The 24,450-nt window shown below is 41.6% G+C and overlaps 1 protein-coding gene across 2 annotated transcripts; it reads left to right on the top strand.

Annotated features, from left to right (window-relative positions):
• The first annotated feature begins 632 nt into the window (after positions 1-632).
• On the top strand, positions 633-23,532 carry LOC145796744 (uncharacterized). Of its 2 annotated transcripts, XM_082881899.1 has the most exons (9): positions 633-936; positions 2,580-2,780; positions 2,873-2,961; positions 3,417-3,466; positions 3,821-3,944; positions 4,022-4,178; positions 4,272-4,322; positions 4,733-4,777; positions 23,015-23,532. In XM_082881899.1, exons 5-9 carry the CDS (start codon positions 3,898-3,900, stop codon positions 23,174-23,176), a joined length of 462 nt encoding a protein of 153 aa, XP_082738025.1. In that variant the 5' UTR covers positions 633-936; positions 2,580-2,780; positions 2,873-2,961; positions 3,417-3,466; positions 3,821-3,897; the 3' UTR covers positions 23,177-23,532. The 2 variants fall into 2 exon arrangements, with proteins under 2 accessions (XP_082738025.1, XP_082738026.1); XM_082881900.1 differs by lacking the exons at positions 633-936; positions 3,821-3,944 and having other exon boundaries at positions 1,280-2,780.
• Positions 23,533-24,450: the final 918 nt, after the last annotated feature.

Below are 24,450 nucleotides of genomic sequence, written 5' to 3'. Positions count from 1 at the left end.
TAGAATGATGAATCGAGCCTCGGTGCATACAAGACAATGGATGCAAGGCATGAGAGATGCTAAACGAAACATGATGCCCTAAACTACCCGTCATAAGCAGGTAAATAAAAGGGAGAAAGGCTTGGGGTTGGAAGACATACGCATTATTACAATTGTGCCCTCACGCAGGAGGGTCCGAATAAACTTACTAGCTAAACTAATTAATTAGCTATTACAAAACGAATTAACTAACTATGCACTACAACAAAATTGACTTTTTACGGCACCACATCAACGACATACAATGAATGCAAGCCGTAATTTCTCCCTTTTACGACTTGCTTTTTTTGCATGTCGTAAATAATATACTAACCGCGGTGCGTCTATTACGCAGGGCGTTAAGGGTAAAAATGATAATTTTTTTACGGCTTGCAATATTAGTCGTAAATAATAAAACTTTCTATGACATACATATGACATGCCGTTAATACATCAGTTATATATGACATGCGTATGCCAGTCGTTAAAAATAACTCACTTTTTAGGGCTTACTATGTGTGTCGTGAATGGTATGCCCAAAAAATTCCAGGCGCCAAAACCCAATATTGTGGCGCCACTTATTAAAAAATAAAAAATAAAAAAAAATTAACACTTGGTCGGATACAGGTGAAGGGGAAGGGTTCTTCAAACGCTTGGTTTCTAAAAAATGAAAAAACACACAGTTTCTAAGAAGAGAGGGAGAAGAAAGACGTATACAGGTGAAGGGGAAAGGGTTCTTCAAACACTTGGTCTTCAATCAATTGAATCGGTGGAGATCGAGACGCATGGCAATCGATTGATGCAGTCCGCTTCTTTCTTCAACAAAGCAATCACGCTTTCCACTGATTTAATTTGTAATCTACTTCGACTTGGACTTGGCTTCAATTTCTGATTCCATCCATTCAATTGAATCAATTTGTAAGGCACTCTCTCTTCCTTCTTCCTAAAACCCTTGTTTCGTCTCTCTCTCTCTCTCTCTCTCTCTCACAATATGTATATATATATATTTATATCCCCATTCTCCCTTCTCTTCTCTGTTTTTCTCTTCTCTTCTCTTTATACATACATACATACATACACCTTCTATATCTATCTACATTTTTGGGGTTTTTGTTTTCTGCCTTTTTTACATTTTTTTTTTGGTTTTGATTTTGATTTTGATTTTTTTATGGATTATTGTTTTTACTCTTGGTGCCCTTGTTCATGGAAATTTGGTTTTTTTTTTTTTTAATTTTTTATTATTGTTTGTCACATAGGACTATTTTGTAATTGTATTGTCTTTTCTTAACATAAATTTCTGTTTTATGCTTCCTCAATCTTCGTTTGGTTAAGTTACTGAGATAGAAAAGACCGATCAGAAATTAGGTTCTCAAAATATTATCATAGTAGGACTTGTCTTTGTTCATGGAAACTTGATTTTATTCTTTCATAGGACTATAAGTTTTTTTTTTTTTTATGTGTTTTTTTGTTTTTCAATTCTATTGTCTTTCCTTGGCAAAATTTTTGTTTTATGCTTCCTCGATCTTTGTTTGGTTAGGTGGATGAGGTAGATTTTTGATATGCACTCAAGGTGTTTGAAGGAAAGACTGATTAGAAGTTGGGTTCTCAAAATATTGTCATATTAGGATTTTTCATTTATTGTTAATGGAAAGTATGAAATTGATTCAATATGAGTAGTGTAACTCTTGTTAATAAGGGTTGCTAATGTGAGAGAATATTCACATGTGTGTTCGAGTTTAAGGGGAAAAATAGAATAAAATGGGGGACAAATATTTTTTAATGTGTGTTTTATGAACCTGACTGATATGCCAAAAGACCTAGATGCAACTCTTGAGATCAAGTCATGTAATTCTTTCAACTGTAACATACCATCACACTTCTACAATTGTTGTAGCTCTCACCTTAGGTAGCTTTCACCTGGGTGAAAAGAAGCATATTTTCACTTTTGGATTTTACCATAATTTGTTTGGAAGCTGAGTTTTTCTATTGTAGTTTATGTCTAACAGCAAACCCATGTGATGCATGAGTTGAATTGTGAAAATGAAATTATTTCTTGAAAAAATTAAACACTATTATGCATATGAAGGTACGAAATTAGTTTTAGTAGAGTGTAAAATTTGGAATTATAAATTAATGAACAATTAGAACATTTTTTGTGTTATTTATTGCTAGCATATGGATTTTCAATTTCTCATGGTTTAAAGATAGGAAAGGAGGATAACATGCTTTCTTCTTTACATCATTTTCTTGCAAAACATCTTTCTGATTGGGAAATCTAAATTCTTCAGTTTTTGTAGCATACTTTCTTCTTTCCATCATTTTCTTGCTAAACATCTTTCTGATTGGGGAATCTAAATTCTTCAATTTGTGTGTGTGTGTGTGTGTGTGTGTGTGTGTGTGTGTGTGTGTGTGTGTGCGTGTGTGTGTGTGTGAGAGAGAGAGAGAGAGAGAGAGTGAAAATATCTCATGTTTGAAAGAGTGGAAAGGAGGATAACATACTTTATTCTTTACGTCATTTTCTTGCTAAACATCTTTCTGATTGGGAAATCTAAATTCCTCAGTTTTTGTGGCCCGTTCTCTCATTATTCCTTCACAAACTGTGATTGATCCAAAGGAAGTGAAGAATTGTGTTTGCTTTGTCACAGCATTGTGTTCCGCCCGTTTGTTATTTTTTGGTACAAATATTGGTCTTATAGTTTAGGTTTACTACCTCAAGACAATTAGGTATTTTCAACATGGGCAAAGCATCAAGGGATAAGAGGGTGAGTTTGTTTGTTTATTTTTGAATTTCTTTTTTACCATTTCTGGGGTTGTCTGATGTTCGACTTCTAATAATGGGTGGATTTGTTCACAGGATATCTACTACCGAAAAGAAAAATAAGAGGGTTGGCGTGCTCGAAGTGCAGCTCCTTCAAATTGATGAAGAATTCAACATATTTGAAGGTACTACACTAATCTTACTAATGTTGATTTATTTCCATCCTTAATATGGCGGGGTATTAAATTATTAGGGACTGAGCTCTTTTTATTAGCTGGATCAAACATTGTCCATTCTTTTTTTTCTCCAATTGTTTTACGTTATGAAGGAATTCCCTGGTGCAGTTTTACTACAAACGACTGATTATGCTTTATTAAGTTAAAAGTAGTTTCTCAAAATGATAAATAATGTCTTCATTTTCTACCAAGAGAATATTTTATTAAGGATAACAGCAAAATATTTTCATTTAGTGCAAAATGTGGGCTTTAATTTTGTATTTTTCACCAATAGGAAACCATGGAAACTTATTTTCTAATTTTCTTTTTCTGTTATCTATTCATTTGTGGTTCCATTTTCTTGGTTATGATTCCATAAACCTTCTCACCTTTTGCTGTTTGGTTGATACAAATATTATTTGCAGGAGTGAAGCATGTGGTGGATCTATGTGCAGCACCTGGTAGCTGGAGTCAGGTAACTATCATTTCGAGTTTTACTGTGGAAGGAACTTTTGACCCCCCCCCTCCCTTTTTTAAAATGATGTGTCCAATGGTGACAGAGAAATATAGATCGCTTCTTTATTATATTTGATTTGCTACCAACTAGTTTGAGCAGATCAAGATTTGAAGCTGAAATGTCATAGCTCTAACATGGTTTGATGCTTTGTTTTGTTTCTATACTGTTTTACCTGCATGACATGGCATAAATGGGATACGTGCTTGAGCCTGTTCCAAATTCACTGGAAATAGTATACAGATTTGATAATTTCAGCCTTTGACAATCTTCAGTAGAAAATTTCATTTAACTTTTGTACACTTATTGTTGAAGACTGAATAGTAATGATGAAAATGCCAATGGTCTATGTTCCCCCGCCTGCCAATAAATCAACAAAAAACTGAAAAACAATGGCTGAAGAGGACAACATATTTACCTTGTGTTCTTTCTATTTGAGGTAGATATATACATAGTATTTTTGTGCAATCTCTGATACTTCAGTATATAGCCATCTAATAGTTTTTTTTTTCCCAGACTATTAGACATTTTGATGCATGCATTGCCATCGAAAGTTGATACACAAGCATACCAAAATCAAAATATGAGACAGCTAAATCAAAAATTGCTGCTCTTAGAACAAGAACTTCGGGAGATGAAAGCAGAAATGTTAAAAGGAAAAAGGCAAAATGAGGTAAAAAAAAATATGAACAATGTGACAATATATGTTATATATATATTGATGTTTCATAGCTATTCCTAAATTTTTTTCAATTAAAACTTGTAGGAACCAAGCGAAGATGCAATGGGCAAGAAAAATTCTCATGGAGAAACCCAGGTAGTTTTTTCTAATTCTCTGTCTTGTTTCTAATTTTATGAAGAGAACTACACAGTCCATAGACTTCTTATTTAAATATAGGATTAATTACTAGCAGCATATGCATGAATGGGAAATCATTGTCCAATGTCCATGTTGAATTTTTCACTTCAACTCAAGAGATTAGAGCCACCAAAATTCATGATGACTAATTTGTGAGTTTTTTTGGGTTATTTATATGGGAAAAGATTAAGAGCTCACTTACTTTCAACTTGTGAAAATCCACTATTTCTTATTTTTACAGCACTGGGTGAACAAATTTGTCTTCCTATAAAATTTAACTATTTTTTATTTGGTGTTTCCCATCTTAGATACAAGGATATTTCACAAAGTTTGTAAAAAAAAAAAAAAAAATTGATTAATATTTGTAGGAGCCAAGCAAAGGGGCAAATGGACACTCATATGAAGAAACCCAGGTAAACTTGCACATTTCTCATGCTTGTGCTTTTGCTTGCTTATTTTTCTACTCAAGTTTGTCATTTTGCATATGAATTACATTAAGATTCTAAATTTAAGTAAACAAATGTTTAGACACCCCATTTTTGACCGACCTTAAGACTCAGACGTCACCAGTTGAGCACTCGGTGATTTTGCATATCGTGCTCGTTCAGAAGTTTCAGAGTCGCGGCCATGAGCCCTGCCTCCGGACTTCCGAACCCTCTTCTGTGCCTTGCCTCGGTTTGCGAACCAGACTCGATTTTCTCTGTTTCTTTTCCCGAGGGGAGGGAGAGGTCCCGTAGACCATCTCTCAGTGGCCGTGGGCTACGTTTTGTGGCCGCAGGCCATTTTGCCCATTTTGGAGTCCGGTTTCCGGTTTTTCGGGACCGTTGGCCGTGTGCCTCGGTTCGGGACCGCTTAACCATCTCCATTTGCTCTGATTTTTGGCATACCTCCTATTTACTCCCTTTTGAGGGACACTGGGGTTTGAGAAACCCACTTCGTGGCCGAATGCCACTTTCGGTGCTTAACAGCCCGTTTTCGGGACCCCGAACTGCGTGTTTTGGCCCCCGAGCATTCGTTTTGCATCGGTTTTTGTTCATTTTTGGCAGGTACCTCTGTTTTATCACCGGGAAGGCCGTAGAAGGGTGGGAGGCCAGCAATTGTTTCAACAACCAGTTTTTGCTCCTCTGGCGCCCTCCGACGCCCGTTTTTCACACTTCCGGGCTAATGTTGAACACCTTGGAGCCACTTTCTTGAACTTTGAACCACATATCTGTGATGTACACACTTGGGAGGATCCTAAAATTTGGTGGCCGGCCAGTAATGTTGCCTGACCCTTTTGAACCCCTCCTTCCGGGCTAATGTTGAACACCTTGGAGCCACTTTCTTGAACTTCGAACCACATACCTATGATGTACACACATGGGAGGACCTTAAAAAGTGGTGGCCGGCCACTATTTCAACTTGACCGTTTTGACCCCTAGCTGGTCGGCTAGGTGGGGTGGCCGGCCGGCCACCTGGAGCTCCAAAAAGGGGCCGGCCATGTTCCTTGCAACATCAACTTTACAGCTGTATAGCTGTTTCCCCCCAGAAAATATCCCAATCCGGGGGATATTTTGTGGGGGAAAACTTGCCTATTTTCCCCCACCTTTTGCCCCTCCTTTACTCCCCCTTTTTTGTCCATATAATCAGCTGGCAACATTGCATACAAGGGTTAGAAAATTTGCTCCTCAAGCTTGAATACAAAACTCCCTCTCCATCTCCCTCATTTCCTTGAAAACCTTCAAGCTCTACACTACCATTTCTTCTACACCACCAAGCTCTACCACCACCACTCCAATCCAGCATCAAGGGGAGGAATTCCAGCAGCTAAGAGGCAACAAACTTGGTGCAAGAAGCAACAAAAGATTTGGTCTTCAAGGGTGAGTTGCAATTTCCCCTTTTTGGCCCATTTCTTGTATCTTTTGCAAGCCATACATGCTTACTGTTTTGATCTCCGACCAAAACTGAAAAGGTTAATTTTTTGAGCTCATTTTCATGTCTCATTAAGGGCTCAACCCTGTTTGAGCCCTCCATCTTGCACTTGCTTCAATACCCTCTTTGTATGTCAATATTTTGCATGCTTTTTCTAGCCTACGTGTGATCTATTTTGGAGTTTCTCATGAACTGATATTAGGCTTATTTTGAGCCCCTCTTCAACATTTAAGAAGGGCTCATCTTTGTTTGGGACCTCCATGTACCACTTGTCTTTATATCCATCTTTGGTCCCATATTCTTGTATGACTTGGCAGCCCATCTTGGTTCCATTTTTGGTCATTTTACAGAGCTAGAAAAGTCCTTATTTTGGCCCATTCTTCATGTTTCATTAAGGGCCTTTCATGGTTTGAGGCATATTTTATACACTTCATGTTATATCCCTCTTTTAATCCCCATTTTTGCATGATTTGTTAGCTTATCTTGCTTCGGTTTTTGGCCTTTTTACAGTACTAAAAATAGTCTTATTTTGGCCCATTCTTCATGTTTAATCAAGGGTCTCTGGCTGTTTGATGAATATTTTGCATACTTTGTCTTATAGCCACTTTCGAGCCTCATTTTGCATTGCATTTCTAGCATGTTTGTATACTGTTTTGGAGTTTTTACAGTTTTGTAAATAGTCATATTTTTGGTCCCTCTTAAATGTTGTAGAAGGGAATTTTTCAGTTTGGGCTTTGCATATACCACTTGCCTCTTTGGCCACCTTTTGGCCCTTTTTCTTGCATAAGAGCTTAGCCATATCTATGTTTGTTTTTAGGGTTTTTACAGTTCTGTAAAGTGGCTTATTTCTGGCCCCTATTCAATGTTGTTGAAGGGCCCTAACCTATTTGGAGTTAGCAGCTGTGAGTTGCTTCATAATCTCATGTTTAGGGCCATTTTTGCATGCCATTGTTGCCCCATCTTTGCTTGCTGTTTGGCCATGATTTGTACTGTAAAAATGCTTATTTTCAGGCTGCCTTGCTTCTGTCTTTTCATCTCGTGTACCAATTGTGCATGCTTTGTATAGCTGTAGTTCATTCTATGCGCCAAATTTGCATTTCGGGAGAGATTCCATGCATCGGGTGTGTTTTCGCCTCATTTCGGGGCTGTTTTCCCCCACATTTCATTGCTGAAAATCCATTAGCATGTTTGCATATCATTTTCCATGCAATTGCATTGCGTATGCCATTGCCTCGGTTTGCGTGCCCGTGTGCACGCATTTCGAGGCACTTCATTTTCATCCATCGGCCTCTTATGTGAGTGTGGCTGAGGCTCTCTCATATTAGTGTAAGTCCATGTTGCATTCTATGTGCCATTTTAGCCATATTGCATTGCGTATGCCATTGCCTCTGTTTGCGTGCCCGTGTGCACGTATTTCGAGGCACTTCATTTTCATCCATCGGCCTCTTATGTGAGTGTGGCTGAGGCTCTCTTATATTAGTATAAGTCCATGTTGCATTCTATATGCCATTTCCATGCCATTGCATTGCATATACCATTGCCTCGGTTAACGTGCCCGTGTGCACGCATTTCAAGGCACTTCATTTTCATCTACCGGCTTCTTATGTGAGTGTGGCTGAGGCTATCTCATGTTAGTATAAGTCCATGTTGCATTCTATATGTCATTTCCATGCCATTGCATTGCGTATGCCATTGTCTCGGTTTGCGTGCCCGCGTTCACGCATTTCGAGGCACTTCATTTTCATCCATCGGCCTCTTATGTGAGTGTGGCTGAGGCTCTCTCATGTTAGTGTAAGCCCATATCATATTTCCGTGTCATTTGCATTGCGTATGTCATTTTCTCAGTTTGCGTGCCCGTGTGCACGCATTTCGAGGCATCTCATTTTCACAGCATAGTGCATACTAGGTTGTATCTTAGAACGCATTATGTCATTTTCTCGGTTTGCGTGCCCGTGTGCACGTATTTCGAGGCATGTCATTCCATAGCATTGTGTATGTTAGGATTGTATCTTAGTTGCATTTCATGCATGTCATGCATATTGCATTGTGTTCGGAATAGGAGTTAGCCCGGGCACGGGAAACGAGGTGCGTTTCGTACTCCGAGTGACGGAACGCGTCTCAATTCCCCAGTCACCGACACTCCGGAGTACCCATGATGGAGTTAGGTTCTTGTTGTGTTTACACGTGCATTCACTCTATATTGAGTTGTACATTTCGACCCCTCGGCCATCATGCATCGATATGCGTGATTGGTGGCACGAGGATCGAGGCATGCATATATCTGTGAAAATACATTGCTATGCCCCTTTCCTGCTCTCTATTGCAGCAAATGAAGAATCAGCAAACTTCCGGAGTTTGGCGCGCTTTCCAAGAAAAATCACAAAACAGAGGCTAATCGGGGCATCCCAGTGGATTTCCGCGCAAGGCAGCCCAGATATGCATCATTCATCAGAAGCAAGGCAGTCCCTGGCTTGCACGCCAGTTTTACAGCTTTCTTAGTTAATTGATTAATTAATTAGGAATTTGTATATTATTTGGACTGTAATATTCTTTCATTTGGGACTGTATTATTTATTCGGACCCTCTGTGCGAGGGCATAATATTAATAAGTGTGCGTGTGTGTGTTGTATGTCTTCCAACCCCACGTCTTTCTCCCTTTTATTTACCTGCTTATGATGGTTAGATTAGGGCATATTTCAATTAGCATACAGTATGACAGCATGTTTGCATCATTCATCTGTTTTGCATGCACCGGGCTCGGCGCATCATACTAACTACATTTGTATTTCAATTTCAAATTGAATACATGTTAGTTGTAGCATTCCATATGCCATGTTTAGAATAGCTGAGCCTGCTATAGTTTGCATTCTTGCATGTGTTGCATTAGGCATTTCTGTATACTTAGGGCCATGCATGATTTCTAATGTGATTTCCATTTTGGCTTGGAGTACTCGGTAAGTTTTATGCTTTAGCATCCTTGCATGCGTGTGAGTGACTGCCATAATAGCATGCTTACCATGAGGCTAATTGCCAATATGATATAACTGCTTGAATGCCTGTGGGTGAAAGTTGGGTTATTTGGATTGGAATAAATCATCAACTGTTTGTTTTAAGCCCACTAGATAGTGGCAAAACCATCTTTTCTAAGCCCACCCGAGGGTGGCAAAATCTACATTTTAAGCCTCCCTGCGGGTAGCACCATCAAACCATTTTTAAACAAACAAATATGAAATGTTTTGTTCCAATTCAGGCAACTCAGTCTATACTTGTATGCTGTGCGCATCACATAGTAACCTAGGCTAATAACCGGATTAAGAACACACAAAGTTTTCAAAAATAGATATCACGGTTAGTAGAGGCCGATCTTTGATCGGGCGAGCAGGGGTGCTCACGAAGTGACCTTCCCCAATCGTACCCAAGTTCCCGAGCCGAGGCAACTTTGGTGATGACGGACACGTGGCCTTTGGCACCGAGTCAGGGTTTCCTAAATTTTCCATTAAAAAAAATATTTAGGTGGCGACTCTGTATCTGGCAAAGCAGTCCATGTTTGGCACTTCTTTCAAAATCTGTTTTCTCAAAACGATTTGCCGGATTTGGACTCTTTGGTTCAGACTTAGAACCGTGACAAATTTGAGAGTCCTGAGCTGTAGTGACCCCAAAATGAACGGAACGGGAGCTCGTTCCTCCCGGGGCGTTCGGGGACGTCTACAGTTTCTGGCGACTTTGCTGGGGATTTAGAGAACTTGACTCGAACTCATGATATCTGTTTTTGACTACACTTGTGTGTTTCTTTGCATTGCATTTGCATTGGTGCACCTAGGACACCGTGTTTGCCATCTGCTATTCCTGAACGGTTTGCCGGAGGCTTGTCTTGTCAAGGCATGACCATAAGGCTGACCGGTAGTGGGCTCTGCCAGTATGGGAACACAAACCCCGGTTTTACCGGGGCACCCTTTTTGACCATTCGACCTAGTGCATATTCGGATCCGTAGTGACCATTCCAAACTAGGACAGGTTGCTTACCCGTTTATAGGTTGTTTGAAACCGCTGTGTGCGTAGTGAAACCCTAGCTCCTGACAAAATAGGACAGGGAAACCCTACCCCAACATAGGGGTGTTTTGGCTCTCACTTATCTGTTATGTGCTTTAGAGTGCGTCTCTACAGGAATGCATATATCAGTGTATGAGTTTGGGCATCAGGCCTGCGGACATTACTATCAGTATTTGGGAGTCAGCTTTACCTGTGGGTATCAGACTCAGATTTTGAGGCCAAATTTTGGGACAGAATTTAGTAGAGGGCACGCTCATTCAACTATGCTCGTATCTGTTCAGATGGAATCAGGCTGAGATGCTGTCTGTTTTCTCTTTTGCTAGATAGTCTTGGAACCATAGCTTCAGAAGGCTCCGATATCCCCCGAGGTTCATCGGACTTGTGCTGATAGACTTTGTCAGGTCAGAGACTCAGTTCAAGGGCAATCATTGTTCCTTTGCCAGAGGCAGGGTAAAAGGGCTAGTCGGGCACAAATCACCAGTTCAGCAGTTACCAGATCAGTGGCCCTTATCCATCCCACCAGTAAACAGTTGGGCTGAGGTCTCAGTTTCTACTGCAGGGATAGATACCAGTTAGTTAGATAGATCAGCAGAACACATCAGAGATGGAGGCAATGATGCGCCAGATGCAAGAAAGTATGAAACTCATGCAGCAAGATGCTGTCCGCCAAGCTGAATTCGCCAAACAGCAGGCTGCGGTCATGGCCCAGCAGGCCGAGCTCATCACCAAGCTACAACAGCAAAGCGGCGCGTCCGCTTCACAACAAGTTCCTCCCCCAGCAGGAGTTCCAGTACCTGGGGAGACGCCAAATGTCCAGGATGATACGGACATTCCAGGCGGGCCGGCTCCGCCCCCAATTTTACCTCAACTATCCAAAACAACTACCAATCTACCGGACTCTCCCTCCGAGTTCGAGGTCGACCCCACAGCGTTGAAGTTGAGCAAGCTCGAAAAGCTGTTCAAGAAATCCCAGGGGGTAAAGTCCATCCTGGGCATTGAGGACGGGTACACTGACGCAGCTGTAACTCTGCCGGACAGGTTCAAGATGCCTCACATCGACCGTTTTGACGGGTCAGGAGATCCCATGGTCCACTTGAGCTTGTTTTTAGATGTTTTGCGCCTGATGGGCTTGACAAGATTACAGAAGCTCTCCCTTTTTGGCAGGACCCTGTCGGGTATTGCAGTCACCTGGTATGCCAAATTGGAGGATTCAGTGAAACAAAGCTGGGAGGAGATGGCTGAGGCCTTCATCGCACAATATTCATACAATACCCAAATCGAGATTACGACCCGTGATCTTGAGACGATGAGGCAGGAGCCGAAAGAGAGCTTCTCAGAATTCGTGACCCGCTGGAGAACCAAAGCCTTAATGACGACCATTAGGCCAACGAATAAGGATCAAATACGGATGATTGTGCGCAATCTCCAGCCCAAGCTAATGCAGAAAATGATTGTGATCCCCTTCCCTAGCTTTTCAGATTTGCATGAGATGGGAGTACAGATCGAGGACGCTATGAAGCAGGGCCTTTTTGACCAGGAGAAGGAGCAGCCCAGGAGGGCATTTTCCCGCAGTTCGAATGCGACCACCAGTGGTGATGCAGCTGCAAGATCTTCTGATGTGGGCATGGTGGCTACCACCGTATCAAAAACAGCTACCCCATTCACCGGTGCGTCCGGAAGTAGCTCACAAGGAACCAAATATCCACCCCGAGTCAAGAGGGTTTTCACCCCGCTTTATATGCCTTTGTCAAAAGCTCTAGAGGCCTTAATCCGAAAAGGACATCTGAAGCCATTGGAACAACGGCCTTTACCTGATCCTATCCCTGCAAAGCATGATCAGACTAAATACTGCGCTTACCATCAACAAACCGGTCATGACACCGACAGTTGCTTTCGTCTGCGCCATGATGTACAAGATCTGTTTGACAACGGGGTCATTCCCGCGCCAGTCCAGCAAAGTCTATCGGCACTCGATCAGTGAATTTGCGGGGGGATAATGTGATCTGATCAGAGATTGAACCGGCTGCGGGTGGCACTCGATTTACTCCAGATGGAGGAAAGACAGGCACTGTTTTGAGCATTTGCGAATGCCAGTTTCTGACTTGGGTATTTAGGTCAGTCTTGTTGTTTTATTTTGAGTCTGTCTTTTTGCTTTGAGTCAGTCTCTTTTTGTTTTGGGTCTATCTTGTTGTATCAAGTCAGTCCTGTTGTATAGGAGTCGGGTGATTCCGGAGGGTGTTACCTCGGGCGTCACCATTTTGTTTTATGTTTGTCTTTTCGTTTTGTTTTGAGTCTGTTTCTACCAGGGAGCCAGTTGTGCCGACAGATTTGAATGAAACAGCAGTGGTTTTTCACGCTCTTGTGTTTGCCTCGGCCGTGTGCCAATTGTGCCAGAAAGTTTGAATGAAACGGCAGTACTTTTCGCCTGCTCTTCTGCACCCCAAAATCATTGCGTTGACCTAAGTTTTTCAAAACTTTTTTTAAACACTGCGATGAAAACGAAGAGGAAGGAATTCCTTGGGATTTGCAAAACTTTGATCATTTGAGAGAAAGAGAGGCATGCTAAGCCCTTAATGATTGAGATCATGCTTGTTAGCGTGAGTACTAGGAAGGATCCTGGCTTGATCCAGATTGGTTCTACACTATCTTCAGCGCGAGCGATTTGTCGCTTTCTTAAAAATTTTCAAAAACAAAATGTTTTGCGCGGTCCTGCGAAGACCTGTGTGGAATCACTCTTGAGATTGTGCAGCCTAGGATCGCTCTCAGCCTCGAGACTCAACCCCTTCGCTTCCAAACCTTGAACTTGAATTCAGAAGGTTCAACGGTCAACTATGATGTGAGGCCTGTGTGGCCGGATTTGAAGCAGCCCTCGAACAAGAGGCCAGGAAAGTCAGGTCAAGAAGATCAGATGTCATCAAAAGAAGCATGCAAAGCAAAACAGCAGCGATTCTCCTGGATTCAGATGACTTCAGGATCTCAAAACCATTTGACATGGACAAAGCTACACTTTTACCCTTGAGAGGCTTGCTGGGCTGAAAACTCGGAAGGGCGACCCAGGCAAAAGTTAGAGCAAGAGAAAAATACAAAAAAAGAGAAGCAAAAAATGTAAAGAAAAGAACAAAAAAAGAAAATCAAAAGAAAAGAAAAAAAATGATGAAAAGAATTGAAAAGAAGAACAAAGCTCGCAAGGTCGAAAACCCGCAACGGGCGCCTTGGCAAAAGTTAGAGCCTAAAAAGGAGAGGTTAATACCCGAGTGTACCTTAAACCCGAACTACGTGAGGCTTGATTCCCATCATTGGGATACGTAGGCAACTTCATTCTGAAGTCCAGCCCTAAAACACTTCAAATTCGATCATGTCCATGTAATGGTTCTGATAATCTTTGCCTTCTCTGTATCCGAGAGTTCGGTTGCAATCATCACTTCGAGGACTGATTATAATGCGCTGCGGTGCCATTCAGACAAGGGGCAACTTTCCGTTGCCATTCAATGCGCCGTGGCGCCATTCAGACAAGGGGCAACTTTCCATTGCCATTCAATGTGCCGCAGCGCCGTTCAAACAAGGGGCAACTTTCGTTGCCATTCAATGCGCCGTGGCGCCATTCAAACAAGGGGCAACTTTCCGTTGCCATTCAATGCGCCGTGGCGCCATTCAAACAAGGGGCAACTTTCCGTTGCCATGCAGCTCTCTTCGAGCAAGGGGGCAATTTTCGTCCAGATCCGAGGTTGTGCGTCTCAAGGGTAGGTTCCGTGCTCATTCAGCAGTGGTCGTTTGCGAAAATAGTCTTTGAGAATTTTTACTGAGGTTGACTAATTTTCTCGAAAATTGTTTCATCTTTTCCAAAAACTGGACCATTTCTTGGACCAAAAAGAGGAAAAATTTCAGTGCTCACAGCCTAACTTGCATGATTTTAAATCAGAAAATTGAACAAGCATGTTAATCTAACTCTCATGTTGGTCAAAACTGTTTTAGTAGAAAGCAAAAACAAAAAAATGGTCAAAATGATGAACTAGGGGCACAGTTGAGTCAGGCTTCCTGTCTTTCCCATTGTCAACATACTTGCCAAGAAGGGCACTCTACCTGCCGGAATAGGGCATCACCGAAGTTAACGACAAAGGGCAGAAAGCTCTCACATCCTCCAAGCAACGAGGTATCAAGCAAAGTGCGAAGCACGAACTAGAATGGGGCAAGATATTCCACTCCATCATCTGGACAGATCTTATCACAGCAAAGCATCATCAACTGATGTTAGCTGCAGACTTGCTACACACCCAGTTGTAGCGCAACCTTTCCGTGGGAGGAATTCGCTAGCTGTGAGTGGAAGAAAGAGAATCTAGCAGAATGCTAGGGGCACGAGCCCATAATTTGCTGTTTATCCATCAACCACCCAGGGGAGGGATGAAAAATGAGAGATTGAAGAATAGAGAGACGTGCGATGAGAGGAAAAGTGAGAAGAGGGTTTTTTCAGAAAAACAGAGCTTGAGGGCCGAGTGATGTGAGAACCACAAATGAGAAAAGGTGGGAAACACTACCCGGTGAAACAGGCTCCCTGTGCACGTCTGAGTGTCGTGTCTTTTTGTTTTATCTCAATTCTTGTTTTGAGTCGTTTCGAGTGTTACTCGATGTGTCTAGGTTGTGTGCCTTTTATTTCCTTGTTGAGTCATTTTGCTGTGTTTAGTCGTAGGCTCGATACCCAGTCGAGAGCTCATTTATCAATTCCAAAATAAAATCGTTTTGCGCTCCGAGTGCCGTGCCGTTCTCCACATCTGTGCAAAATAAGATTCGTTCTTTCATAAAACCGCAGGGTTCAACCCAGTTCATGTCAGAACAATAAAATCAGGACCTATCTGAAGCTATATGGGTTCCAAACTGCAAAGCAAAAGCAAAAGAGGAAATGTCGAGCATCTGAGTTTGTTTCAACTTCAGTAAGTTCCAAGACTACATTCCGTGTGTCCCCCCTTCAAGTCTTGCCAAAGCTCCGAAGTATGAGTGCGCCTCTACCTCGAGCTCGAGATCAAGGCTGCTTCAAGCCAAAATGGCGATCAAAAGTGCTCTTCTCGAGTACCATTCCCTGCCAGAGGCATCTTAGCTATGTTCGCAATGAGTTCCTAGGAGACCAACTGCGACAGTGGAAACTAGAGTTCGAATGGCTGATGCCTAGAACGTAAAGGTTCGGGATTTCTGGGACTAAAGTCTGGTTTAAATACCCAGAGGCATGTCCTCGGCTTGAAATCTGTATGGAAGCCCCATAGGTTGAGATAGCGTGTATGCACCTCAATTCTGGATACTGAACCAACCTAGTCTGTCACCCCATTGGAGAATAGGGAAAGTTGTGAATATGATCAGGAAGAAAGGCAACGTCCAAAGTGTTCTACATGAAGAATCCCTATCAGTATTTCAGAGCCTTTGTACTGTAAGTTGAAGGTAAGTGTTCGAAGAGCACAGGGGAAGATCCCTATCGGAACAGAGCGGTTCACCGCCACTCACCTCATGAGGTGCTTTCTAAAACGCTGTTTTGTCTATTTATTGCTTTTCTTAAGCATCATGTATTGTATTGCATTGTACCTATCAAGTTTCTTTCTCATTCATACACGATATTGTATGTACGGTTCATTCAAAGAAGTTCTGTTTAAGATCATTCATTTAGTGTATCAATCACACTTCACACTTCACTTCATTTCTTTAGTGTATCAATCACACCTTATTCACCCTTAGTGTATCAATCACACTTCATTCGTTTAGTATATCAATCATACTCTGTTCACATTGTGCATCTATCACACTTTGTGTTCCCTTTTAGTATATCAATCATACTTTGCTCACATTGTGCATCTATCACACTTGGTGTTCACTTTCAGTATATCAATCATACTCTGTTCACTAAGTGCATCTATCACACTTTGTGTTCACATTTAGTATATCAATCATACTTTGTTCACATAGTGCATCTATCACACTTCGTGTTCACATTCAGTATATCAATCATACTTTGTTCACTAAGTGCATCTATCACACTTCGTGTTTACATTTAGTATATCAATCATACTTTGCTCACATTGTGCATCTATCACACTTTGTGTTCACATTTAGTATATCAATCATACTTTGTTCACTAAGTGCATCTATCACACTTCGTGTTCACATTTAGTATATCAATCATACTCTGTTCACTAAGTGCATCTATCACACTTTGTGTTCACATTTAGTATATCAATCATACTTCGCTCACATTGTGCATCTATCACACTTTGTGTTCACTTTCAGTATATCAATCATACTCTATTCACTAAGTGCATCTATCACACTTCGTGTTCACATTTAGTATATCAATCATACTTTGCTCACATTGTGCATCTATCACACTTTGTGTTCCCTTTTAGTATATCAATCATACTTTGTTCACTAAGTGCATCTATCACACTTCGTGTTCACATTTAGTATATCAATCATACTTTGTTCACTAAGTGCATCTGTCATACTTTGTGTTCACCTTTAGTGTATCCATCACACCTTGCTCGCTTCACCCTTTGTATATCAATTACACTTTGCTCAAATGGTGTATCTATCACACACTCGCTTTGCTCACTTAGTGCATCTATCACACTTTGTGCTCACCTTTTTGTGTATCAATCACATGTTCGCTCTGTGTATCTATCACACATGCAGACTGTATTTGCAGTGAGAATTTCATAATTTTCTTACATCCTTTCTGCACGAGGTGTAGTTTGGCTCGAGTTTACTTGCTTGCCTAGCACTCGCTTAAAATGTTGCATTTATTTCGCATAACTGCTTCATTATAGCTCTCTTTGCATGATCATGAGTGATAACCGGCTTCGCGTAGCGTATAAATCCAATTATCAAACCGGCTTCGCGTAGCGTATAAGTCCAATTATCAAACCGGCATCGCGTAGCGTATAAGTCCAATTATCAAACCGGCTTCGCGTAGCGTATAAGTCCAATTATCAAACCGGCTTCGCGTAGCGTATAAGTCCAATTATCAAAACCGGCTTCGCGTAGCGTATAAGTCCAATCTTCAAAATATTCTTGCATATCATTTGCATTTTGCCCCTGCCTGCGGGCATGCCTGCGGGCACATCTTTGTCTATCTTATCTGCTTTGTCTAAGTCTTCGGCCTTGTCAAAAATGGGTCGTCTCTGGGCTTTGACATTCACTCCCGTCACTTGTGACTTCCGAGTTCTGTCAAAGAGGGGCAACTGTAGACACCCCATTTTTGACCGACCTTAAGACTCAGACGTCACCAGTTGAGCACTCGGTAATTTTGCATATCGTGCTCGTTCAGAAGTTTCAGAGTCGCGGCCGTGAGCCCTGCCTCCGGACTTTCGAACCCTCTTCTGTGCCTTGCCTCGGTTTGCGAACCAGACCCAGTTTTCTTTGTTTCTTTTCCCGAGGGGAGGGAGAGGTCCCGTAGACCATCTCTCAGTGGCCGTGGGCTACGTTTTGTGGGCGCAGGCCATTTTGCCCATTTCGGAGTCCGATTTCCGATTTTTCGGGACCGTTGGCCGTGTGCCTCGGTTCGGGACCGCTTAACCATCTCCATTTGCTCTGATTTTTGGTATACCTCCTATTTACTCCCTTTTGAGGGACACTGGGGTCTGAGAAACCCACTTCGTGGCCGAATGCCACTTTCGGTGCTTAACAGCCCATTTTCGGGACCCCGAACTGCGTGTTTTGGCCCCCGAGCATTCGTTTTGCATCGGTTTTTGTTCATTTTTGGCAGGTACCTCTGTTTTATCACCGGGAAGGCCGTAGAAGGGTGGGAGGCCAGCAATTGTTTCAACAACCAGTTTTTGCTCCTCCGGCGACCTCCGACGCCCGTTTTTCACACTTCCGGGCTAATGTTGAACACCTTGGAGCCACTTTCTTGAACTTTGAACCACATATCTGTGATGTACACACTTGGGAGGATCCTAAAAGTTGGTGGCCGGCCAGTAATGTTGCCTGACCCTTTTGAACCCCTCCTTCCGGGCTAATGTTGAACACCTTGGAGCCACTTTCTTGAACTTTGAACCACATACCTGTGATGTACACACATGGGAGGACCTTAAAAAGTGGTGGCCGGCCACTATTTCAACTTGACCGTTTTGACCCCTAGCCGGTGGGCCACCTCGAGCCCCAAAAAGGGGCCGGCCATGTTCCTTGCAACATCAACTTTACAGCTGTATAGCTGTTTCCCCCAGAAAATATCCCAATCCGGGGGATATTTTGTGGGGGAAAACTTGCCTATTTTCCCCCACCTTTTGCCCCTCCTTTACTCCCCCTTTTTTGTCCATATAATCAGCTGGCAACATTGCATACAAGGGTTAGAAAATTTGCTCCTCAAGCTTGAATACAAAACTCCCTCTCCATCTCCCTCATTTCCTTGAAAACCTTCAAGCTCTACACTACCATTTCTTCTACACCACCAAGCTCTACCACCACCACTCCAATCCAGCATCAAGGGGAGGAATTCCAGCAGCTAAGAGGCAACAAACTTGGTGCAAGAAGCAACAAAAGATTTGGTCTTCAAGGGTGAGTTGCAATTTCCCCTTTTTGGCCCATTTCTTGTATCTTTTGCAAGCCATACATGCTTATTGTTTTGAGCTCCGACCAAAACTGAAAAGGTCATTTTTTTGAGCTCATTTTCATGTCTCATTAAGGGCTCAACCTTGTTTGAGCCCTCCATCTTGCACTTGCTTCAATACCCTCTTTGTATGTCAATATTTTGCATGCTTTTTCTAGCCTACGTGTGATCTATTTTGGAGTTTCTCATGAACTGATATTAGGCTTATTTTGAGCCCCTCTTCAACATTTAAGAAGGGCTCATCTTTGTTTGGGACCTCCATGTACCACTTGTCTTTATATCCATCTTTGGTCCCCTATTCTTGTATGACTTGGCAGCCCATCTTGGTTCCATTTTTGGTCATTTTACAGAGCTAGAAAAGTCCTTATTTTGGCCCATTCTTCATGTTTCATTAAGGGCCTTTCATGGTTTGAGGAATATTTTATACACTTCATGTTATATCCCTCTTTTAATCCCCATTTTTGCATGATTTGTTAGCCTATCTTGCTTCGGTTTTTGGCCTTTTTACAGTACTAAAAATAGTCTTATTTTGGCCCATTCTTCATGTTTAATCAAGGGTCTCTGGCTGTTTGATGAATATTTTGCATACTTTGTCTTATAGCCACTTTCGAGCCTCATTTTGCATTGCATTTCTAGCATGTTTGTATACTGTTTTGGAGTTTTTACAGTTCTGTAAATAGTCATATTTTTGGTCCCTCTTAAATGTTATAGAAGGGAATTTTTCAGTTTGGGCTTTGCATATACCACTTGCTTCTTTGGCCACCTTTTGGCCCTTTTTCTTGCATAAGAGCTTAGCCATATCTATGTTTGTTTTTAGGGTTTTTACAGTTTTGTAAAGTGGCTTCTTTTTGGTCCCTCTTCAATGTTGTTGAAGGGCCCTAACCTATTTGGAGTTAGCAGGTGTGAGTTGCTTCATAATCTCATGTTTAGGGCCACTTTTGCATGCCATTGTTTCCCTATCTTTGCTTGCTGTTTGGCCATGATTTGTACTGTAAAAATGCTTATTTTGAGGCTGCCTTGCTTCTGTCTTTTCATCTCGTGTACCAATTATGCATGCTTTGTATAGCTGTAGTTCATTCTATGCGCCTAATTTGCATTTCGGGAGAGATTCCATGCATCGGGTGTGTTTTCGCCTCATTTCGGGGCTGTTTTCCCCCACATTTCATTGCTGAAAATCCATTAGCATGTTTGCATACCATTTTCCATGCCATTGCATTGCGTATGCCATTGCCTCGGTTTGCGTGCCCGTGTGCACGCATTTCGAGGCACTTCATTTTCATCCATCGGCCTCTTATGTGAGTGTGGCTGAGGCTCTCTCATGTTAGTATAAGTTCATGTTGCATTCTATGTGCCATTTTAGCCATATTGCATTGCGTATGCCAATGCCTCGGTTTGCGTGCCCGTGTGCACGCATTTCGAGGCACTTCATTTTCATCCATCGGCCTCTTATGTGAGTGTGGCTGAGGCTCTCTCATATTAGTATAAGTCCATGTTGCATTCTATATGCCATTTCCATGCCATTGCATTGCATATACCATTGCCTCGGTTTACGTGCCCGTGTGCACGCATTTCGAGGCACTTCATTTTCATCTACCGGCTTCTTATGTGAGTGTGGCTGAGGCTTTCTCATGTTAGTATAAGTCCATGTTGCATTCTATATGTCATTTCCATGCCATTGCATTACGTATGCCATTGCCTCGGTTTGCGTGCCCGTGTGCACGCATTTCGAGGCACTTCATTTTCATCCATCGGCCTCTTATGTGAGTGTGGCTGAGGCTCTCTCATGTTAGTGTAAGCCCATATCATATTTCCGTGTCATTTGCATTGCGTATGTCATTTTCTCAGTTTGCGTGCCCGTGTGCACGCATTTCGAGGCATCTCATTTTCACAGCATAGTGCATACTAGGTTGTATCTTAGAACGCATTCTGTCATTTTCTCGGTTTGCGTGCCCGTGTGCACGTATTTCGAGGCATGTCATTCCATAGCATTGTGTATGTTAGGATTGTATCTTAGTTGCATTTCATGCATGTCATGCATATTGCATTGTGTTCGGAATAGGAGTTAGCCCGGGCACGGGAAACGAGGTGCGTTTCGTACTCCGAGTGACGGAACGCGTCTCAATTCCCCAGTCACCGACACTCCGGAGTACCCATGATGGAGTTAGGTTCTTGTTGTGTTTACACGTGCATTCACTCTATATTGAGTTGCACATTTCGACCCCTCGGCCATCATTCATCGATATGCGTGATTGGTAGCACGAGGATCGAGGCATGCATATATCTGTGAAAATACATTGCTATGCCCCTTTCCTGCCCTCTGTTGCAGCAAATGAAGAATCAGCAAACTTCCGGAGTTTGGCGCGCTTTCCAAGAAAAATCACAAAACAGAGGCTAATCGGGGCATCCCAGTGGATTTCCGCGCAAGGCAGCCCAGATATGCATCATTCATCAGAAGCAAGGCAGTCCCTGGCTTGCACGCCAGTTTTACAGCTTTCTTAGTTAATTGATTAATTAATTAGGAATTTGTATATTATTTGGACTGTATTATTTGGACTGTAATATTCTTTTATTTGGGACTGTATTATTTATTCGGACCCTCTGTGCGAGGGCATAATTGTAATAAGTGTACGTGTGTGTGTTGTATGTCTTCCAACCCCACGTCTTTCTCCCTTTTATTTACCTGCTTATGATGGTTAGCATACAGTATGACAGCATGTTTGCATCATTCATCTGTTTTGCATGCACCGGGCTCGGCGCATCATACTAACTACATTTGTATTTCAATTTCAAATTGAATATATGTTAGTTGTAGTATTCCATATGCCATGTTTAGAATAGCCGAGCCTGCTATAGTTTGCATTCTTGCATGTGTTGCATTAGGCATTTCTGTATACTTAGGGCCATGCATGATTTCTAATGTGATTTCCATTTTGGCTTGGAGTACTCGGTAAGTTTTATGCTTTAGCATCCTTGCATGCGTGTGAGTGACTGCCATAATAGCATGCTTACCATGAGGCTAATTGCCAATATGATATAACTGCCTGAATGCCTGTGGGTGAAGGTTGGGTTACTTGGATTGGAATAAATCATCAACTGTTTGTTTTAAGCCCACTAGATAGTGGCAAAACCATCTTTTCTAAGCCCACCCGAGGGTGGTAAAATCTACATTTTAAGCCTACCTGCGGGTAGCACCATCAAACCATTTTCAAACAAACAAACATGAAATGTTTTGTTCTAATTCAGGCAACTCAGTCTATACTTGTATGCTGTGCGCATCACATAGTAACCTAGGCTAATAACCGGATTAAGAACAGACAAAGTTTTCAAAAATAGATATCACGGTTAGTAGAGGCCGATCTTTGATCGGGCGAGCGGGGGTGCTCACGAAGTGACCTTCCCCAATCGTACCCAAGTTCCCGAGCCGAGGCAACTTTGGTGATGACGGACACGTGGCCTTTGGCACCGAGTCAGGGTTTCCTAAATTTCCCATTAAAAAAAACATTTAGGTGGCGACTCTGTATCTGGCAAAGCAGTCCATGTTTGGCACTTCTTTCAAAATCTGTTTTCTCAAAACGATTTGCCGGATTTGGACTCTTTGGTTCAGACTTAGAACCGTGACAAATTTGAGAGTCCTGAGCTGTAGTGACCCCAAAATGAACGGAACGGGCGCTCGTTCCTCCCGTGGCGTTCGGGGACGTCTACAAAATGCTTCTTTACATTGTATTACAATTTTTTTAGGGTGAGGAAAACAATAGAGGTGAACATAGGGTGCATGTAGGTGGTGAACGTAGGATGCACTTACTACAAAATATTTGGTTAAATTTTGTATGGCATTATTAATTTACTCATTTGTATTTTTCTCGTGCTTCTGCTTTTGTTTGCTTACTTGCTTTTCTACTCGAGCTTTTGTCAAATTTTCATATACATCCCACATCATCTACTAAATTTGGGTAAACGAATATAACTTGATATTGTATTACAATTTTTTTAGGGTGACGAAAATAGTGAAAACGATGAAGATATTTGGATAAATTTTATATGACATTAATAATAACTTTAATTTTGTCTTCAATTCATTAACTTATCTTATGTATTACTTTCATGATAGTTGCATGATGCAAATGAAACTCGAAATGATGGATCCTTGGAGAATGCCAAATGCAAATTGTTGAATTGGGATGGAACAAAGGTGGTGGTTGCGGAAGGCACAATTGCATCAACAGACTTTGAAGCATTGGTACATCACGTGCCTCTTGGCCCTGGGTGTTAGAAAGTATGGGTTAACCCTGTCATAGTCAATGCGCCATTATTTCGTCCTAATCGTGAGATGTCTGTGCTTGAGGATGCTATTGGAAGCACTGTTGATTGGCCAACCCATGTTTTAGGCTTAACATCTATGGATAGTTTTTGAGGACTTTGATGAATATATTTCTATAATTTTTGAATAGTTTTGGGTAATGTTTACAAACTTATATATGTACAGTTTTGGATGATTTATAATTTTTTGGATAATTTAGAACTTAAGGATAGTCCTTTTGGATGTTTTTGAACTTGCGATTAGGTTTTGGATGTTTGGAATGTATATATTGACAATTTTTGAATGTTTATAATTTATAGATATAGTTTATTTTTATGGTTGAAATAATATTTTGGTGGTTGATTGATATTTTGTGAAGCTTGTTTGTAATATTAGATTGTACAAAATAGGTCAAATATAGAATCTGCTAAATTAAAAAAAAAATGCACATTCTACAGCAAGCAAATTAGGTCATTATATCAAATATTTCACAGCATTCCATGTACGCCGTGGTATGTTTTACTTATCTACGGCAGGCTGAGCAAGTCATTGTATTATATATTTTACAGTGTGCAATTAGTGTCGTTATTTGTCTCACCAATTAACGGCGTGCAAAAGTAGTCGTGGAAAAAATAACGACAACGCACAAAATCTGCTGTTAAATAGTTTTTAACGGTATACTATAGCATGTCGTAGAAAAAGTAACAACGACGCACAAAATCTATCGTTAAATAGTTTTTAATGGCGTACGAAGTATGTCGTTGAAAGTGAATGACTTTCCATGACTGGATGACGCGCACTGCACGTCATAGAAGGGTTTTTACGGGGTGCATTGCGCGCCGTAAATGCCCTTTGTTGTTGTAGTGATGCTAGCTAGTTATTACAACATCACAACTAATTAACTATTCTAACTAATTATTACAAATTGGAACTAACTAATTAATTAATTCCAAATTAGAATTAACTAATTAATTACAACATGAATACAACATAAATAAGTAACTAAGCTAACTAATTAGCCCTGGGAAGCGAGGAATGCTCATGCATGCGCAGATTTCCACCTGAAAAGCCCACTGTTTTTTGCTGCCAGAATGCTTCTGTTGCACAGTAAAAAACATCTTTCACCTTAGCCTTTGCTCTGCTTTGTTCCAAAAAGTTGCTGCTCAATTTGACAAAAGTGGTTGGCAGGCTAGAAGTAGTGGCCGGCCAACCACAAATGGTACCCTGCTGTCTAGAATGAGTGGCCC

Source organism: Camellia sinensis, chromosome 8, assembly GCF_055761805.1.
Source record: "Camellia sinensis isolate YWXY chromosome 8, ASM5576180v1, whole genome shotgun sequence".
Classification (NCBI taxonomy): domain Eukaryota; kingdom Viridiplantae; phylum Streptophyta; class Magnoliopsida; order Ericales; family Theaceae; genus Camellia; species Camellia sinensis.
This window is presented reverse-complemented; position numbering and strand designations above follow the sequence as displayed.